At 29.6% G+C, this 17,120-nt stretch overlaps 3 protein-coding genes across 3 annotated transcripts; all 3 read right to left on the bottom strand.

Moving 5' to 3' along the window:
- Positions 1-306: 306 nt before the first annotated feature.
- On the bottom strand, positions 307-4,396 carry LOC122511178 (apolipoprotein D-like). The gene is made up of 5 exons (XM_043626281.1): positions 4,251-4,396; positions 3,084-3,198; positions 2,819-2,945; positions 1,371-1,466; positions 307-1,147 (listed from the first exon to the last, which is right to left on the bottom strand). Exons 1-5 carry the CDS (start codon positions 4,355-4,357, stop codon positions 657-659), a joined length of 936 nt encoding a protein of 311 aa, XP_043482216.1. The 5' UTR covers positions 4,358-4,396; the 3' UTR covers positions 307-656.
- Positions 4,397-5,382: 986 nt separating this feature from the next.
- On the bottom strand, positions 5,383-16,257 carry LOC122511179 (cyclin-dependent kinase 1). The gene is made up of 4 exons (XM_043626282.1): positions 16,047-16,257; positions 15,363-15,658; positions 5,980-6,299; positions 5,383-5,893 (listed from the first exon to the last, which is right to left on the bottom strand). The coding sequence occupies exons 1-4, from the start codon at positions 16,081-16,083 to the stop codon at positions 5,638-5,640; spliced, it is 909 nt and encodes a 302-aa protein (XP_043482217.1). The 5' UTR covers positions 16,084-16,257; the 3' UTR covers positions 5,383-5,637.
- LOC122511175 lies at positions 11,869-13,851 on the bottom strand. The gene has a single exon (XM_043626271.1). The coding sequence runs from the start codon at positions 13,596-13,598 to the stop codon at positions 11,997-11,999; it is 1,602 nt and encodes a 533-aa protein (XP_043482206.1). The 5' UTR covers positions 13,599-13,851; the 3' UTR covers positions 11,869-11,996.
- Positions 16,258-17,120: the final 863 nt, after the last annotated feature.

Genomic DNA, 17,120 nt, shown 5'->3' with positions numbered 1-17,120 from the left:
AATAAATTTTCGGGAAAATCAAAATTATTCTATTTCAGGAAAATAATTTTGGTGTAAATTCAAATATTCACATTCAGGAAATTAATTTTCGGAATAAATTAAAATATTCACTTTGAGAGTAAATTAAAATATTTTCTGTTGGGTAATTAATTTTTCTATAAAAACGGATTATTTAGTAATTCGTAATATTGAATCTTAATGCCGTTGATGATAATAATTATCGATTTAAATATATAAATAAACATTTAGGTGAAGAAGGCATTTTTCTTGAAAAGTGACAGAGACGATGAATAATCAACAAAATCGGAATCTTAAAAAGATTAATGTATTAAGAAAATATTTGTAAAAGTACACAGAATAATTTGTTAAATATTTACGTCTACGTTTAGCATATCACAATTTTAATTTTTAACATACAGACGAAAAAAAATTGTCTGTAATTTTAAATATTGTTTCTTAAAATACATAATCTCGACACTGTTCTCAGTTTTTACTTAATCTACAGTATATCTAAAATTTTTTTCCATTTTTCTCCATATAAAGAATTACGCTCTTAATTATTAAATCTCTTGGATTAAATTAATCGGATTTGATTACATTTAATAATTTAATAATTTAATAATTATTAAATTATTAAATGCTATTTTGTGTTAAATTTAAGGAAACCATTCGACTTCATTGTTTTCTATTCGACCATTAACGTCCTTAATGATATTTTCACCGGGTTTCGGAACGGACAATGTGGGTGTTGGTTCTGGTTTCCCCTCAGTGCCTGTGATTTTGTGATAGACCTTACTTCCAGCTTTACTGACCCATTCAACGCCATCGCCGAGTTTTTGACCAGCTTTACGTACGACATTACCAAAATTTTCAGCCGTAAATGTATTTGGATTGATATTTATGTCCAGGGAATTGTTTCCCGTTGGACAATTGGTTTGTGTGACAATACTCAAATCAAATGGATCGACATTGAAATTACTTAAAGATTGTCGTACTTTGTCAATAACAGATTTATCCAAATCCCGATATCTTGAGAGAATTGTCGCGCTTTTTCGGTGAAAGAATCCTAATTTTTGACATGTGAAGACACCGGCGTAGTTGGTGTAGTCCGTGTCGAAAACCACGTGCGACGCACTTCCGGCAACATCTAAAATTGAAGATTATGGACTTAGGAAAATTGAAATTCAATTATTTTTTACTTAAAATTGAATTTTTGATTTAAAAAAATATGATATTGAAATATTAAAAAAAATTGTTAAATGAATTAAAAAAATTATAGAGAAATATTGTGAATTTTATTCGGTTCATATTGCGGCGTAAAATTGTAGTGTGTAATCGATATTATGTTAATGAATATCTGGAATGCTTACTTAGTGGAAAACGAACCAACATACGACCTGGGGTGCTTGGTTCTGGGACTGATAATTCGCCAGTATAGTGATATTCATGTTTCAATGACGTTAATCCTGCACATTCACATAAATACAATTAAGGATAATTCATTCCACTTTGCCAACCATTTATCTCGTTAGTAACTTTGACAAGCTTTAAGGGTCTTTATTTTTTTTCTTTTCATCCATTAAATTCTTTTTTTCAATTCGCCCATTCACTCGAAAGTTTTTGCGTAAAAATTATTTATTACTACTCACTGTTTTATTGTCTTAATATTTTTATTTATTTATAATCAGTAATTTATAATTTTAGTAATCTGTATTAATCTATATTCAAAATTGTATTTCGGTAATCTGTTCGCAGTTTGAAGTTAGTTTTTGTTTGCTTCTTTGTCTCTAAACTATTATAATAATTTTTCTTCTTAAATGTTATCAATTTTTAAATTAATGTACTGAAAATCATTGAATTCTAATTCTTGCAAAGTAGTTATCAAAAAATTTGTAAATACTTGAATTCTTTCGAGAAATTTCATTAAAATTGCATTGGAAATAATTGAATTCCCGCAAAGAATATTATTTGTGAAAAGAATCGAATTCTTCCAAAGAATTTTATGAAAATTGTAGGTACTGAAAATAATTTGTTTTAAAGAATTTATTTGAAAATACCGGAGTTTTTTAAAAATTTTTAATAAAAATTTCTGAAAGTAATTGAATTTTTTATGAAGAATTTCTTTTAAGTTTTATAAAATAATCATGTATTATTATTAATTGTAATAAATAATTTTATTATTAAATTTTATTAAAATTATTGATATAAAATTAAATTCCTTTAAATAATTTTATTAGTTTTCATAAATAAATTTTTTTTTAAAGAATTTTTTTAAATTTCATGAAAATCCTAATGTAGTTTTATATTATGAATTTTAATTAAAATTTTTTTAAATAATTGAAATTTACAACGAATTTTTTCAACAAATTTTGAGAATAATTGAGTTTTTAAAAAAAAATTATTACAATTTATAAAAATAATTGAATTCTCGCGAAGAATTTTACAATTTATAAAAATAATTGAATTCTTGCGAAGAATTTTACAATTTATAAAAGTAATTGAATTCTTGTGAAGAATTTTATCAAAAATTTTGAAAATAATTGAATTTAATCGAATAATTTTATTAAAACGTATAAAAATAATTTATTTTTCTTAAGAATTTTATAAAAACTGTTAAAAATAATTTAATTTAATTAATATGTTTGAAAAATAATTGTATTGTTTCAAAAAATTTTATTAAAATTATATTGAAAATAATTTTAATGGGTGAATTGAAAAATAAATTTACTTCTGATTTTTTAATGTATATTTTAAATTTTGAATTGAATTTGCATTTTTTTTTCATTAAGTGAAAGATAAAATTCAAAGTCTCTCTCACCTAAAACAGGAACATCGGAATCTTGAGTGATTACATATTCTCCAGGTTCTTCGCCACGAGTGTAATTATAAGAAATACATTTACTGGCTGTTGATGTTTTTTGAATTACATACCAAACACCAAGGAACTGAAAAATAAACACAGTAAATTATTTATTGTTGTCTTATAATTATTTTTGGGATTTTTATTTTGAAAAAAAAATTAAATTTAGAATAAATAAAATATGAATAAAAAATTTATATTTTGAAAATAAAAAATTCTTTACCTTGCTCATTTGAAATCCTGTAGCTGGTTCGACATTCGGACAATTTCCTAAATTGTACGAATGAGCATCGATTTGCACCCATGATGCGAATATTACGCAGAACACCAGAATTATTCTGTTTAAAAAATAATCTTTATTAATAATTAATATTGTATTAAAATTGTACAAATAATTTTACAAATTTATAACAAAATTGTATAAAATAAAAATTCAAATTGTCAATTTGTAAAATTGAATAAAATAATTTGTCTTTTGTCCAGAAGAGAAAATACAAATTGACATGGGAAATTGAAAAATAAGAGGAAATAGATTTTATTTCTTCAAATAAAAAAAGTACGATTTTTAATTAGATTGACAAAGTATCTTTATTGAGTCATCCTAACACAATAAACTCATGAGTGTGGGAATTTTAGAATAACGAATTAAGTTCAAAAATGACGAATTTCAACTGAAAAAAACAAAGAAAGGACTTTTTTTAACTGAAACTAAAAAATTATCTCCAATTTATTATTGTATTATTTTTACAGAAATTTTCATTTTTAATTGAACACATTAATTGATCTAGATGACCCCTCTATTTAAAAAAGAACCGTGTTGACATCAAAACAGCTTTGATAATCATTATAACCGATGGCGTGAAGGCCAAAATCTTTTATTACCATCAAGAATTAAAATAACACTCATCAAATAAAAAAAACGATTTTTTACTTTTTTTATTTCTACTCTTTTAATACAATTTGAATTAAAAATATTCCATAAGAAGAATAAATGTAACAAGAAAATTGAAAAATGGTAAAAAAATACTTATTAGTTTCATATTTTCGAAAATGTTAAATAAAAAAATTAATTTTGAAACAAAAAAGTAAAAAGTATTTACTGTTTAAAGAAATATTTTACTTTAAATATTTTACTTGATGGAAAAATTGTTTAAATTTTTATTGTTTGGATAGAAAATGCTTGAAAGAAAGCTTAATAATTGAGTAGAAAAAAGAAATGACACGGAATGAGTCATTAAGAAGTAATTAATAAAACATTATCTTTAAAATATTAAAACTGAATTGGCATGAGTCATTTTTTCTTCTTGGAAAATTAGTTTTCAGTTAAGAAATAATTAGTAGACGGTCGTAAAAACACAGTTGAGAAATTTAATTTTTATTGTATACTCACTTTGAAGCCATTGCTCCTTTCCAGAGTTCTCCGGTCTTGTTACTGAACTTGTAAACAGAACTTTCAACGGAGAAGGTATATTTATACAACTCCCCCACTAAGACCATATAATTACAGTTTTCGCGCAGCCACTCTTAAACACACGTGTTTTTTTTTTCAAAAAACGAAAAACAGTTTCGTTCACGCTAAACATGTTTTCTCAAATTTTATGTAAGAATAAAACAGAATGCTAAAAAAAAACAATATTAGGGAATTCTATTTTTCCAGGATAATCCATTTCTTCTGAATATAATCAGAATCTAAAATATTCTGAAAGGAAACATTTTTTAAAAAATAGATTTTACCATTTAAAAATAGATTTAGACAATTAGTAAAAAAAATAATAAAAATTTATGCAAACTTTGAAAAATTTGCATTTTAAAAAATGTAAAATTTAATTTTTATTTTACTGTATTGCAGGGATGCAATAGTTTATTGAACTTGAGATAAATCAAAAAGAAAATTTATTTTGAAGTCAAATGTGTCATATATGTTTAATAACTTTGATGACGCATCGAGTTCAGTTAACATCATTAGATTCTACGAATATCATTTGCTTCAATTCCTCTATCTCGTTTGTTCAATAATAAAACCTTCAAGTGCAATCATGATTCAGTTGTAATAAAATAAGAAATTCGCAAATTTTGTTATTGACAATCAAAAATTTGTTTTTATAAAATCCGAAATAGAATTCGAAAAGTGGAAAATCCGAAAAAGAAAACTGAGAAGAATTTACAATCACTGTATTATAGAATGAATTTTATATATTTTATGTATAAAAGTACAAATACTAAGAATTAACTTATAAAAATGTACCTTTTTCTTAAACAATATTTACATTGTAATTCATTTAAAAATTGTCCCATTACATAAACGAAGACTATACTCGATAAATTTTAAGTTTCATTATATGCAGCATTTTTTAAAGCTAGCACTTCTATTGTAAATTTCACCTTCGGTGAAAATCAATTTAATTAAGTTAGTAATTCAAAAAACATGTTTTTTTTTGTTTTTTTGAGCAGTGCCAGCCAATACATAAAACAAGTTTTTTTTTTTAAACTTATCCTCATCTTCAAAATAGAAATAAATTTAAATTACTTTCCTTACTTTTTTGTATATATAAAAAAATGAAAAAATGTATTTATGAAACTTGTGTCTCCCTTATTACTATTTTAAATACCTAAGAATATCACTTAAAATAATTAAAAATAATTATTTCCCGCATTGATTTATGTTTATAACAATGTCTATACTCGATAAATTATGTAAAAGTCTACTAAAAAAAAAGAAAATTTTGGAAAGAAGAATATAAATACATTTTTATAAGTAATTGGAATAACCTAACTTCTTAAACGAACGGTATTTTGGCTTCTTTGAATTCGCACTCAATGTCCTCGAAAAATGAATGCTGAAGTACAGCTCGTGCCGATATTCTGTGCGCTGGATCGTAGGTCAACATCTCTTGCAATAAATCAATTCCATCGACGTCCAAAACTTTAACGTGTTCCTCCAAATTATTTGTCTTCCAATTTGGAAATGTGGCCTTGTAATCCGAATATTGTGATACGCCTGGCCAAATTTCTTCAGTCGGCGTTTTCAAAACACTGTAATAAGAAAAAAAATGAAAGTGAAAATTATTTTGCAATATTTAAAAAGAGAAAAAAAATCATGAAAACTTTTGATTTCTTACCGAAATATTCTGAATAATTGATCGATTTCGCTGTCACCCTGAAACAGAGGTTTCTTTGTTGCCATTTCCGCAAAAATACAACCGATACTCCATATATCGATGGCACACGAATATCTTGTGGCACCGAGAAGAATTTCTGGTGCCCGATACCAAAGTGTGACCACTTCGTGAGTATAAACTCTCACGGGTATTCCAAATGCTCTTCCCAAACCGAAATCAGCAATTTTTATCACACCCGATTTGTCAACGAGTAAATTTTGTGGTTTTAAATCTCGATGCAATACTCTGCGTTGATGACAAAAAAGAATGGCTTTTGTGATCTGAAAATGTTATATTTTTTTTAAGTATTTCAATATTATAAATAAAATTAAGAAAGTAAATTTAAATTAAATAAATTAAAAATAAAGAAATAAATAAAAATTAATTAATAATAATAATATTGATTCTATCACTCGGTTTTCAAATTAATTAAATGTTGAAGTTAACGAATTAAAAATTAATTAAGTAAATTAAAAGTAAATACATAAAAATAAATAAATTAAATAAACATTACAAATAAATATTTAAAGTATATTTCGTGTATGTATTTTCATTAATTTTTTTTTAATTTTTAAAATATGGAAAATACAATTTTTAATTAATAGGCCTCGGATCGACTTTAAGGTGCAAAAAAAAGTCGCTTTAGTCGATTTAAAATATAAAAAAGTCTAAAAAAGTCGTTTATTTAATTCAGTGTCGTCACAAAAATTTTATTTTGTATTTTCTGATCTTTCACTGATTTCTAAATTCTTGTTTGTTTTTATATGGGAATAAAATTTTCAAAAACTCTATTTAAAACCTTCTGAAATTTAATAACTTCTAATAATTACAACTTTATTCTCTTAAAATTCAATTATTTTCTACAATTTTTAATCAAACTTCTTCTCAAAATCAATTATTTTTAATAATTTTCCAAAAGTTCTTAGAGAATTCAATTATTTAAATACAAAAATTTATTTTTTTATAATGATTGTAACTGTCTACGTTTTTTAATTTATTAATTAATTTTCAAAAAATTATAATAAAGAAATTCTTAAAATTAATTTTTCAAAAATATTTTTACAATGGTTTATAAATATAATAGTTTTTAAATATTATATATGTTAGGCTCAAAAGCCGAAAACGGCCAATGGCCGGAAAAAACAGCCAAACCTAGTTTTGGCAAGTGCAATTTTGCCAAAACTAGGTTTGGACGTTTCACTTCGGCCATTGGCCGTTTTAAATTGACAAAAATAGTTTTGGCAAATCGACATTTGCCAAAACTAGGTTTGGACGTTTCATTTCGGCCATTGGCTGTTTTAAATTGACAAAACTAGTTTTGGCAATTTGACTTTTGCCAAAACTAGTTTTGTCAATTTGACATTTGACAAAACTAGGTGAGGCATTTCAAATTGTGAGAAAGACCGCTTCGTTATACAATAGGAATATATTAATTAAAAAATGTGTCATTGATTAATACTATTTACAATAAGATGAAATTTCTCTAACAAAAATCCATTGATATTTTGCACATAAAAGTTAATTAAAAAAACTTTTTTAACACTTATTTATTTTTACACAGACTAATTTATCTTTACACAGGCTAATTTACCTTGTTGACGATTTCTTATTTCATACACACAATTATTCAATACAGAAACAATATGTGACCTGGTCTATGAAAAGGGACCTTACGTGCGAAAACAAGTTTTCGAGAAAACAGCAGTTAAAGTTTAACTTAGAAAAACGCTTGTAACTTTTTTTAATATTAATATTTTTTTATCAAGTTAGGCTTATTTTCTTTACCGTGGATTACAGTATCAAAATAAAAAACATACAAGTAATGACAAACATTTTTTAATAATTGTTTATATAAATTAATAACAAACTCCCCAAACATAGAAAAAATAATCTAAGTTTTCAAAATAGCAACAATAAGTACATGCTAATTCTAAAGTTAAGTTAAGTTAAGTTAAATTTGATTGGCACTATACTGGCTTTATGCCTGTATATCCGGCCATGACCTGGTGAGTGGATGAGGCTTAACATCTGTGAACAGAAGTAAAAGGTGTCGCCGTCCGGGCGCGCGGAGGTGCAACCGGAGATCCAAGATGGGTCCCCGGTTGAACCACCGCGCACCCGTAATGAGACACGGTGGAGGAGAGAGCGAAATTTAAAAAGAGAATAAATGAAAGATAATTAAATAAGTAATAATAGTAATTAAATTAATTTAGATTTTTATTTTAGCGCGTTTTAAGAATCTAAAAATGTGAGAAACAACCCTGGGGGTGGGATTGGTAAGAAATTGAACGCAACTAAAAGGAGGGGGACATTTTAAAGCTCTCGAAAGAGATTTTATTAAGTCCACCCGAAGAGCATTGAATCTGGGACAGGCCCACAATATATGGTCTAGATCTTCTTCTATATTAGGACAGTGTGGGCAATCGCCCGACTGGATGTAATTCTTTCTAGCAAGACTCGCGTTCAGGTTGTAGTGATTAGCTCTCGCGCGGCATATTGAAACGATCCATAGTCTGCGAGCTGTAAAGTTCGCAAACCATGGTTTTTTACGCGGTTTGTAATAAAGTTGGGTATAATGAATACCCTTGTTTTTACCTACATCTTTAAAGAAAGAGTTACAACTGTCGAATAATTGTTTTTTGGCGAGGCAAAAGAAGTCAGAAAAAGGGAGAGTTATGTTAACTAAATCTGGGTTGGCAGTTGCGTCCTTGGCCGCAATGTCCGCTTTTTCATTTCCTTCAATACCTGAATGACCTGGAACCCAAACAAGAGTTGTTGGACGATTCAGGTTGTTGAGTATTCTTAATCTATTTCTAATTGCAAATATTATGTAAGATTTTATTTTGTATGTATTTTTTGAAGCTAAATTGTTGAGGACACTAAGAGAGTCTGAAAAAATAACTGTGTTAGAGAGATGAGAATTGATTATATAATCTAGGCAAAATAAAATTGCAAATGCTTCTAATGAAAAAATTGACGAGTGATCTGAAATTTTAAATTTGGAAGTTAAATTTAGAGAAGGGCAGACAAAGGCGCAACCTGCCAAGTGGTCCATATCAGATTTGGAGCCATCAGTGAAGAAAAGTGTGTGATTGGGGAAATTAAAGTTAATTAAGTCCTTAAATACGATGGATGGATTACATGAATTTTGTAATGAGTGACCCCAGTTAAGGACAATCTGGGGAGTAAATGAGTGGTCCTCAAAGAGGAACTCAAAGTAAGGGTCAAGGTCCTTACTTCTAATTAATTGGCTGTAAATTTTTGATTTCTCATATGCGATTAAAAGGGGGTAGTTAAATTTTACATTTGAATCATTGGTAACGCGAGAAAGCTCTGGAAGTTTATTATTTAATGGATGAGTTGAATTTGAAAAGACTCTGTACAGATATTTTTTAGCAAGGAAGTTAAATCTTGATCTTAAAGGGGGTTCACAACATTCAGCTAACATTACATTAATAGGAGTGCTCTGTCTATAGCCTACGGCTAGTCTCAGAGCTTGATTACGTACTTTTTCTAAACGGGAGAAATTTTTATGAGATTTAAAATTGGAAGCTTGTGAACCATAATCGATAGGACTTCTAAGTAATGAATCATAAATACGGAGGAGCAGATGTGGGTCCGCTCCCCACCAAGTGCCTCTAAGAACTTTTAATACATTTAGAATCTTTCTTCCTTTGTCACATAGATAGTTAAAGTGAGTATCGGAAGAACCTGATTCATGAAAATATACACCAAGATATTTAACTGTGGGAGATGGTTTAATAACTATTTCGTTTAAGGTTAGAAAAAGATTAGGGTCTTCTGAATTAATCTTTTTGTTACTAAAGATGATATATTTAGTTTTAGCTGGGCAAACTTCCAGACCCTTATCGGCCAAAAATTCAGAAATTATGTTAAGACAATTTTGAAGAGAAGTAACAATTTGATTGAGGTCAGGGGAGCGACAAGTGACGGATAAGTCATCCGCGAATTCGTACAGTTCACAGTCTGCAGGAATGATGGTGTTGAGGTTTCTGGTGTAAATTGAATAATTGATTGGACTAAGTATGCTACCTTGTGTGAGGCCAACCGTACTGGTTCTCGGGCCTATAACTTCGCCGTTGATCTTGACAAACATATTCTTGCATTTAATTGAATTATATATAAAACGAGCTATTGACTCAGAAATACCAATTTCTTTAAGATCTTTCATTAAAATGTTTGGAACCACACTAGGAAAAGCCCCCTTTATGTCCAGAAAAAGTGCACCCGTGAATTCGCGTTGTGCTAAACCCGTCCAAATCTCAGTGGAGATCAGAGAAAGATTATCCGTGCAGGATTTACCTTTTCTGAAACCAAATTGATTTGGACTGAGGATCTTATTACGTTCGATAAGCCAGATAAGTCTGTTGTATATTAATTTTTCAGAAATTTTGAAAAGGCAGGATGCTAGGGAAATTGGGCGAAATTTACCTGGTGAGGATTTTGGAAGGAAGAAAATAAGGTAATTATTCCAAGAAGAAGGGAAAACGCCATTTGAGATTATTCTGTTGATAATTGATAAAAGAGTTGATAAAGCTATGTCTGGAAAATGTTGGATAATATTGTAATCTATTTTATCAAGACCCGGGGATGATTTAGTTTTACATGATTGGATAGCTTTTGACAATTCGAAAATAGTAAAAGGGGCTTCTAAAAATGAATTTTTGTCAAAATCAACGGGAAAGTCGTCATGGAAGACAGTAGGTGGATAAAGTTCGTCAATAAGTGAGTGTAGTTTATCCACAGTCTCCTTGTCTGCCGAGCATGAAGAAGAGGAGGGTTGTGTGTATCGATTTTTAAAAGATTTAATAACAGACCAAACCTTTGTTAAAGGTGTGTGTCTGTCTAAGGAATCGCAAAATTTTTTAAAAGATTGGCGTCTGGCTTCGCTAAGAGTACGCTTAGCTACAGCTTCAGCCTTTTTATAAGTAAGAAAATTAGGGTAGTTTGAGCATTTTTTATAATTTTTTAAAGCTAATTTTCTGTTTTTTATTGCTTCGTCGCAATCGTTGTCCCACCAAGGCGCAGGAACAAACGGTTTTTTAGAAGAGGGGGAATTTTGTCTTGTGTTAGGTGAAGTTACGCGTTGGGGGCAAATTGTATTAATTGTCGTGTCTACAAGGTGTACAAACTGATCATAGTCAGAAATAGGGCTATCTGTATTGAGGGTGTTTAGATTTGAGTCTATGGATGAATGGAGTTCAGAAGAAAAGAGAGGCCAGTCTATACCTCTCAAATTATATTTATGTGATGTAAATTTGGAAATAGGTATTGTAATGCCTAAAGATGAGAATATGGGAAAATGATCACTGCCTAAAGTGTCATTGTGAACGCTCCAAGAGGAGGACGTGAATAAATTGGAAGAGACAAGGGTGAGGTCTAAGACTGAGCCAGGATTTGGTGGGCGGCCTACTAAAGTAGGTGTTCCATTGTTTAGAAGGATAAAATCTGTAACATCCAATTCGTCACATAGGTTGCGTGCATTCGGACAAACATGGGAGCTACCCCATAGAGTGCTGTGACAGTTAAAATCCCCCCCTATAAAAACCGTCTTGAAGCCCGAGTTTTTAATAGAGTTAAAAAATTTTTTCCAGTAGGAAGGAGGAGTTAATTTACCGGGGACTCTATAAACCGATACTATCAAAAGTTTACCTATGGAGGAATCAATTGAAACAGCGAGTGTTTCAAGTTCATCCTCGCGAGTAAAAATAGATCCAATTTTTGAAAAAATTAAGTTTTTGCGAATTGCAAAAGCAAGGCCACCGCCTTTGTTTGTTGTTCTATCTGATCTAATAATGTTAAATTGTTTAAGTATATTGAAATTAACGCGCTTTTCAGGCTTCAAGAAGGTTTCGCAGAGGAGGAGAATGTCGAATTTGTTTGAAAGTTTGTGAACTTCGGGTGTCTTGTTAGAGACACCACGACAGTTCCATTGCAGAAGATTTAATTGGGAAAGACTAGCCATTTTTGTGGGCTGGAAGAGCTAACAAAGAATGGAGGCTAGTCGTAATGTTAGAGAGAGTTTCTAAATTTTGTTTCGTAATTTCTGGTGAAGAGTTGGAAGAAATGTGAGTGATATGTGTTTTTAGTAGTGAGAGGAAAGAATTGAGTGATTCTACGATCTGGGTGTCAGAGTTAGGTGTGTGTGATTGAGTCGGGGTAGGAGAAGGAGAGGTAGATGAAGGATTCGAAAGAGCAAAACCGTTAGGCATGGAGATCTCGGATCTGCCATTGTTCCAGTTTGCAGCGAAGAAGGTTGAAGAAGAAGAGTTTTTTGGTGTTCGGTTTGTGTGAGAGTGTGGTGCTTTGTTTGTTGTCTGTTGAGAATGGTTGTTGTGAACTGTTGTCGCTTGAGAGAATAAACGTTTTTGGAGGTTAGAATTTTGTGTGAAGGTTGAAGAAGGGGCAGGTTGATCTGCCAGATCAGGAAAGTCGGAGAAGTTAAAAGCGTCCATGCGACGAGTGTTTCTTTTTGGTTTGAGGATTTCCTTTGCTTCGTCAAAGGACATTTTATGTTGAGTTGCGTAGTAGCGAACTTCTTTTTGAAACGTGAACTCTGGACATTGTTTTGACGAAGGTTTGTGTGGACCGTTACAGTTTGCACACCTTGGGGGGCCTGACGCGTTGGTGCAAGGGTTGGTATCATCATTGTGGGGGGCTGAACCGCCACATTGTTGGCATCGAGTTTTTGACCTACAGTGTTTGGCTATGTGACCAAATCGCAGACAATTCATGCACATGCGTGGGTCTGGAATGTAGGGGCGTACTGGAGATGAACCTTTATAAATTGACACACGCTCTGGAATGGTAGTTCCTTGAAAAGTAAGAAGGACGGTGGTAGAGGGTTCAAACGTAACTGTGTTTTTCTCGTCAATTTTTCTGCGGTTAAACCTCAGGGCATTGATAATTTTACAATCCTTACCGTAGTTACCAATAATTTCCGCGTTCTCTAAAATCTCTTCCGTGGAGATGTCTAGCCCGATATTGTTAATTATTCCCTGACACGTGACGAAACTCGATGGGATTATAGCTATTAGACCTTTTGATTTAAGAGTCGGATCAGAAACAATTTGGTTGGCTGCTCTGCCACCATTCATGATAACTCGGACTTTTCCGCGACCGCTTGGGTAAATTCCAACAACTTTACCGGGATAAAGATTGTGGATGATTTTACCGACTGACACATGATTCAGGTCTTTCGACGCATCGTTTGATTTGGGATCGCGCTGTAAGAAAACCGGGCAATTTCCCTTATTAGAATTTTCGTATTTGACGAGTTTGACTTCTTTTTTACCTGTCTTCTTACCGGATTGATCTGCACGCACTGTGTTAGGGTCAAGAGGCGGTTTGAATGGGTCTGGTTGATTCTCACATTTACGTTTTTTGTCTTTTGTTGTTTGTTGTTTTTTGTCCGAATCTAGGGACGATGTTGAGTTTGTCCGCGATCGAACATTTTTTGACGATTGTTGTTGATAATACAATAAATTTCTTGCAGCTCTCTGCTCCTCCGTCTCATCGGAGAAATCCATTCGGAAGTCTGAATTTTCGCTAGAGGCCATGCCTCTGCGATACGCGCGCTCAGCCACGAGGCTGGCTAACCTAAAAGGAAACGAACTACTAATAAAAGGGTTAGTACACTATGAAATAGGTACAATAAGACACGATGTGTCTTTAAAAGGGATCCCGGTTTTAATCGCGTACAATAATGAGCACCACTGAATTAAATAAAGCCCGTAAATCTATATATATTTCGTAAGCAAAATAACGCGTCCGCTCGGTAACGCATTCCTTACGGAACTCCGCTAATTCTAAACAAATTTCCTATTAATACGGCGGTCTTTCTTTTTCTATTCTTTCTTTCTTTCAATTTCTCACAATTTGAAATGCCTCACCTAGTTTTGGCAAATGTCAAATTGACAAAACCAGTTTTGGCAAATGACAAATTGACAAAACTAGTTTTGGCAAAATTTAAATTGACAAAACTAGTTTTGGACAAATTTAAATTGCCAAAACTAGTTTTGGCAAATGTCGATTTGCCAAAACTAGATTTGTCAATTTAAAACGGCCAATGGCCGAAGTGAAACGTCCAAACCTAGTTTTGGCAAAACTGCACTTGCCAAAACTAGGTTTGGCTGTTTTTTCCGGCCATTGGCCGTTTTCGGCTTTTGAGCCTAACATATACAATTGAAAAATTTCCAAAACAATTAAATTTCTTAAAAGAATTTTTGTATAATTAAAAAAAAAATTTTTTTTTCAAGAATTTTGATTAAAATTTTTGAACATGATTGTCATATGTTATTAAAATGTTAAAAATAAATGTAAACAATTTTAATGTTTTTTATTTTTTGTATGTATGTATTTGAATTTTTTGAAATTTGTAGTTGAAAATATCGAAAATAATTGAATTTTAAAAAATTAGAATGCAAAGATTCTAAGAATTATTTTCTTTAAAAATATTTTTAATATAATTTTTAGAAGTTAATTTTCATTAATAACCATTTTTAAATTTACATTTGAAGATTTTTCATTAAATTTTTGAGAAATCAATTATTTTCAAAAATTTGCAATTAAAATTTTTTAAAAGTTGATTTTCAACAATTTTTATAAAACGCTTTGAAAAAAATCAATTATTTTCAATTAAATTTTACAAAATTTCAATTATTGAAACTCTTTTTTATTGTAAATTTTGAAAATTTATTTAGTATTTATAAAAATAGTTGAATTGATTCGAAGAAATTATTAAAATTTTAGGAAATAATTGAATTTTATGGAAATATTTGAATTCTTCCAAGAAATTCAATTAAAGATGTTTTGAAAATAATTTAATTCTTGCAAAGAATTTTACTATTTATAAAAATAATTAAATTCTTGCGAAGAATTTTACTATTTACTATTTACTATTTATAAAAATAATTGAATTTATTAAAAATATATTAAAATTTTTTTTAGAAATTGAATTCTTCCGAGGAATTTAATTAAAATTGAATTCAATTTCAATTATTTTCAAAATTTGCAATTAAAATTCTTCAAAAGTTGATTTTAAAAAATTTTTATAAACACTTTGAAAAAAAATCAATTATTTTCAATTAAATTTTATAAAATTTAAATTACGATTGAAACTTTTTTTAATTGTAAATTTCGAAAATTTAATTAGAAAATTTATTAATAAGTTGCATTTTATAAAATTATTGCAATATTTGGAAGAAAAGTCGAAAAAAGTCGCATTTTTTGTAAATAGTCTAAAAAAGTCGATAAAATTATAATATCCGAGACCTGAATTAATGAAAATTAGGAAGTTTTAGAAAAACAGTTTATTTACTTACTTGATACAAGTAACATTTGACTACTGAAGGATTCATAAGTTTTCCACTGCCTAACGTATCCATATATTTTTTCAAGTCCATCGTCAAATATTCGAAAATCAAATAAAGTTTTGATTCCTCCATCAATACATCTAATAAGCTGACAATATTTGGGTGCTTAAGTTCCTTTAAGAGAGAAATCTCCCTTATTGCTGTCGATGGAATACCCTCGTCGTCACTTTCCAAACGAATTTTTTTCATTGCAACTATTTCACCAGTTTTTTTATGTTTACCTTTGTATACAACGCCATAGGTTCCTGAAAACGGAACATTTTCCATCATTTACCTAAATTCTTTCAATTTCACGATTTTCACCAATTTTACATATAATTTACATAAAGATCGTAAAAATCCTTCTAATTTTCCATTTTCCTTCAATCCCTAATTGAAGGGATTGAAGGAAACCGAGGAAAACGAAAAAATACAACTGACAAATAACCTCTAAAGTGTCCAATGTTTTAATGTATTTATTTTTCACATAAAATTTCAATTCGACGTTAAGTTTTTAGGGAAAATGAATAGATAGTCGTCTGATAAAGAATAATGTAAGAAAATAATTTGTAGGGGAGAAAGAAAAATATTTTATTTATTATAAATTTGATAATGCACGCGTGATTATGAAAACAGACAAAGCAATTTACAAACCTTCTCCAATTTTCTCGATTTTCAGGAAATTCTCCATGATGACTGGTTCTTAATTCACTGATCACAAGAAACACAAATTAATAAAGCACTTAACTAACGAAAAATTTATTACGCGAAATTCCTCTACGGATATTTACTAGACTCGAACAAACTTTTAACTTCAACGGACAAATTTAAACGTCCTTACAACTGAACGGCCATATTGATAAACAAGTTTGAAATTAATACTAATTTTCTAAAGCGACACTGCGATTGGTTGAAAACACGAAATTTGCAAGCTGCTTTCGTGGAAATTTACCTATCAGCTGTCACAAAAAATAACACCTGCTCTCTTCTTGCTTGTATCAGTCACCAATCAGAGGCGAGCTTTGAACGGAAACTCTCTTAATCGCGCGCGATTATTTAAAACTAGCAAATTATTTTTTTTTATTATTATTTTGTAAATTAAAAAATTTTATATTTTTGAGAATAAATATCAATCCACTTATTAAATATTCTTGTTTGTTATTCAAAAACAATTTTTATTTATTATTCTCATAAATAATAAAATTCTTTAGAGCAATTGAGGCCTTGGATCCAATAACTCGCCCGACGCTTAGAGGAACGCGCAACTGCCAGTCAGTGAGCAGTGAGCGCCTCTGGGCCACTCACTGCTACCCGACTGGTATTAGCGCGTGCCTTCGAGCGTCGGGCGAGTTATTGGATCCAAGGCCTCAATTTAATTAGTTTCAATACAATTTTAATAAAATTTCTCGAAAGAATAAAATTATTTTTAAAAATATTAATTAAATTCGATTATTTTTAACAATTTTAATATAAATTAAATTATTTTCAACAATTTTGATGAAATTCTTTTTTAAAAAAATCGAATTATTTTCAACATTTTTAATAAAATTTCTCATTCAATTATTTTTAAAAATTGTAATAAAAAATTTCTAAATAATTCAATTGTTCTTAAAATGTTTTTAATAAAATTTTTTGTAAATTTCAATTATTTTCAAACTTTTCAATTAAAATTACTTTTAAAAAATTAATTATTTATAAGAAATTTAATGAATATTCATAAAAAAAAAG

This window comes from Leptopilina heterotoma, unplaced genomic scaffold, assembly GCF_015476425.1.
Source record: "Leptopilina heterotoma isolate Lh14 unplaced genomic scaffold, ASM1547642v1 Lhet_81, whole genome shotgun sequence".
Classification (NCBI taxonomy): Eukaryota; Metazoa; Arthropoda; class Insecta; order Hymenoptera; family Figitidae; genus Leptopilina; species Leptopilina heterotoma.
The sequence above is the reverse complement of the archived record's forward strand: the minus strand, read 5'-3'. Positions and strand labels throughout refer to the sequence as shown.

Bases quoted from the DNA above. Each gene is read 5' to 3' on its own strand.
- LOC122511178 (XM_043626281.1), bottom strand. From the start codon at position 4,357: ATGGTCTTAGTGGGGGAGTTGTATAAATATACCTTCTCCGTTGAAAGT. The intron at 3,199-4,250 runs GTGAGTATACAA...TTTTTTAAACAG, and splicing joins AAAGGAGCAATGGCTTCAAA to AATAATTCTGGTGTTCTGCG. The intron at 1,467-2,818 runs GTGAGAGAGACT...GTGAATGTGCAG, and splicing joins TTCCGATGTTCCTGTTTTAG to GATTAACGTCATTGAAACAT.
- LOC122511175 (XM_043626271.1), bottom strand. From the start codon at position 13,598: ATGGCCTCTAGCGAAAATTCAGACTTCCGAATGGATTTCTCCGATGAG.
- LOC122511179 (XM_043626282.1), bottom strand. From the start codon at position 16,083: ATGGAGAATTTCCTGAAAATCGAGAAAATTGGAGAAG. The intron at 6,300-15,362 runs GTAAGTAAATAA...TAACATTTTCAG, and splicing joins TCAAATGTTACTTGTATCAA to ATCACAAAAGCCATTCTTTT. The intron at 5,894-5,979 runs GTAAGAAATCAA...TTCTTATTACAG, and splicing joins CAATTATTCAGAATATTTCG to TGTTTTGAAAACGCCGACTG.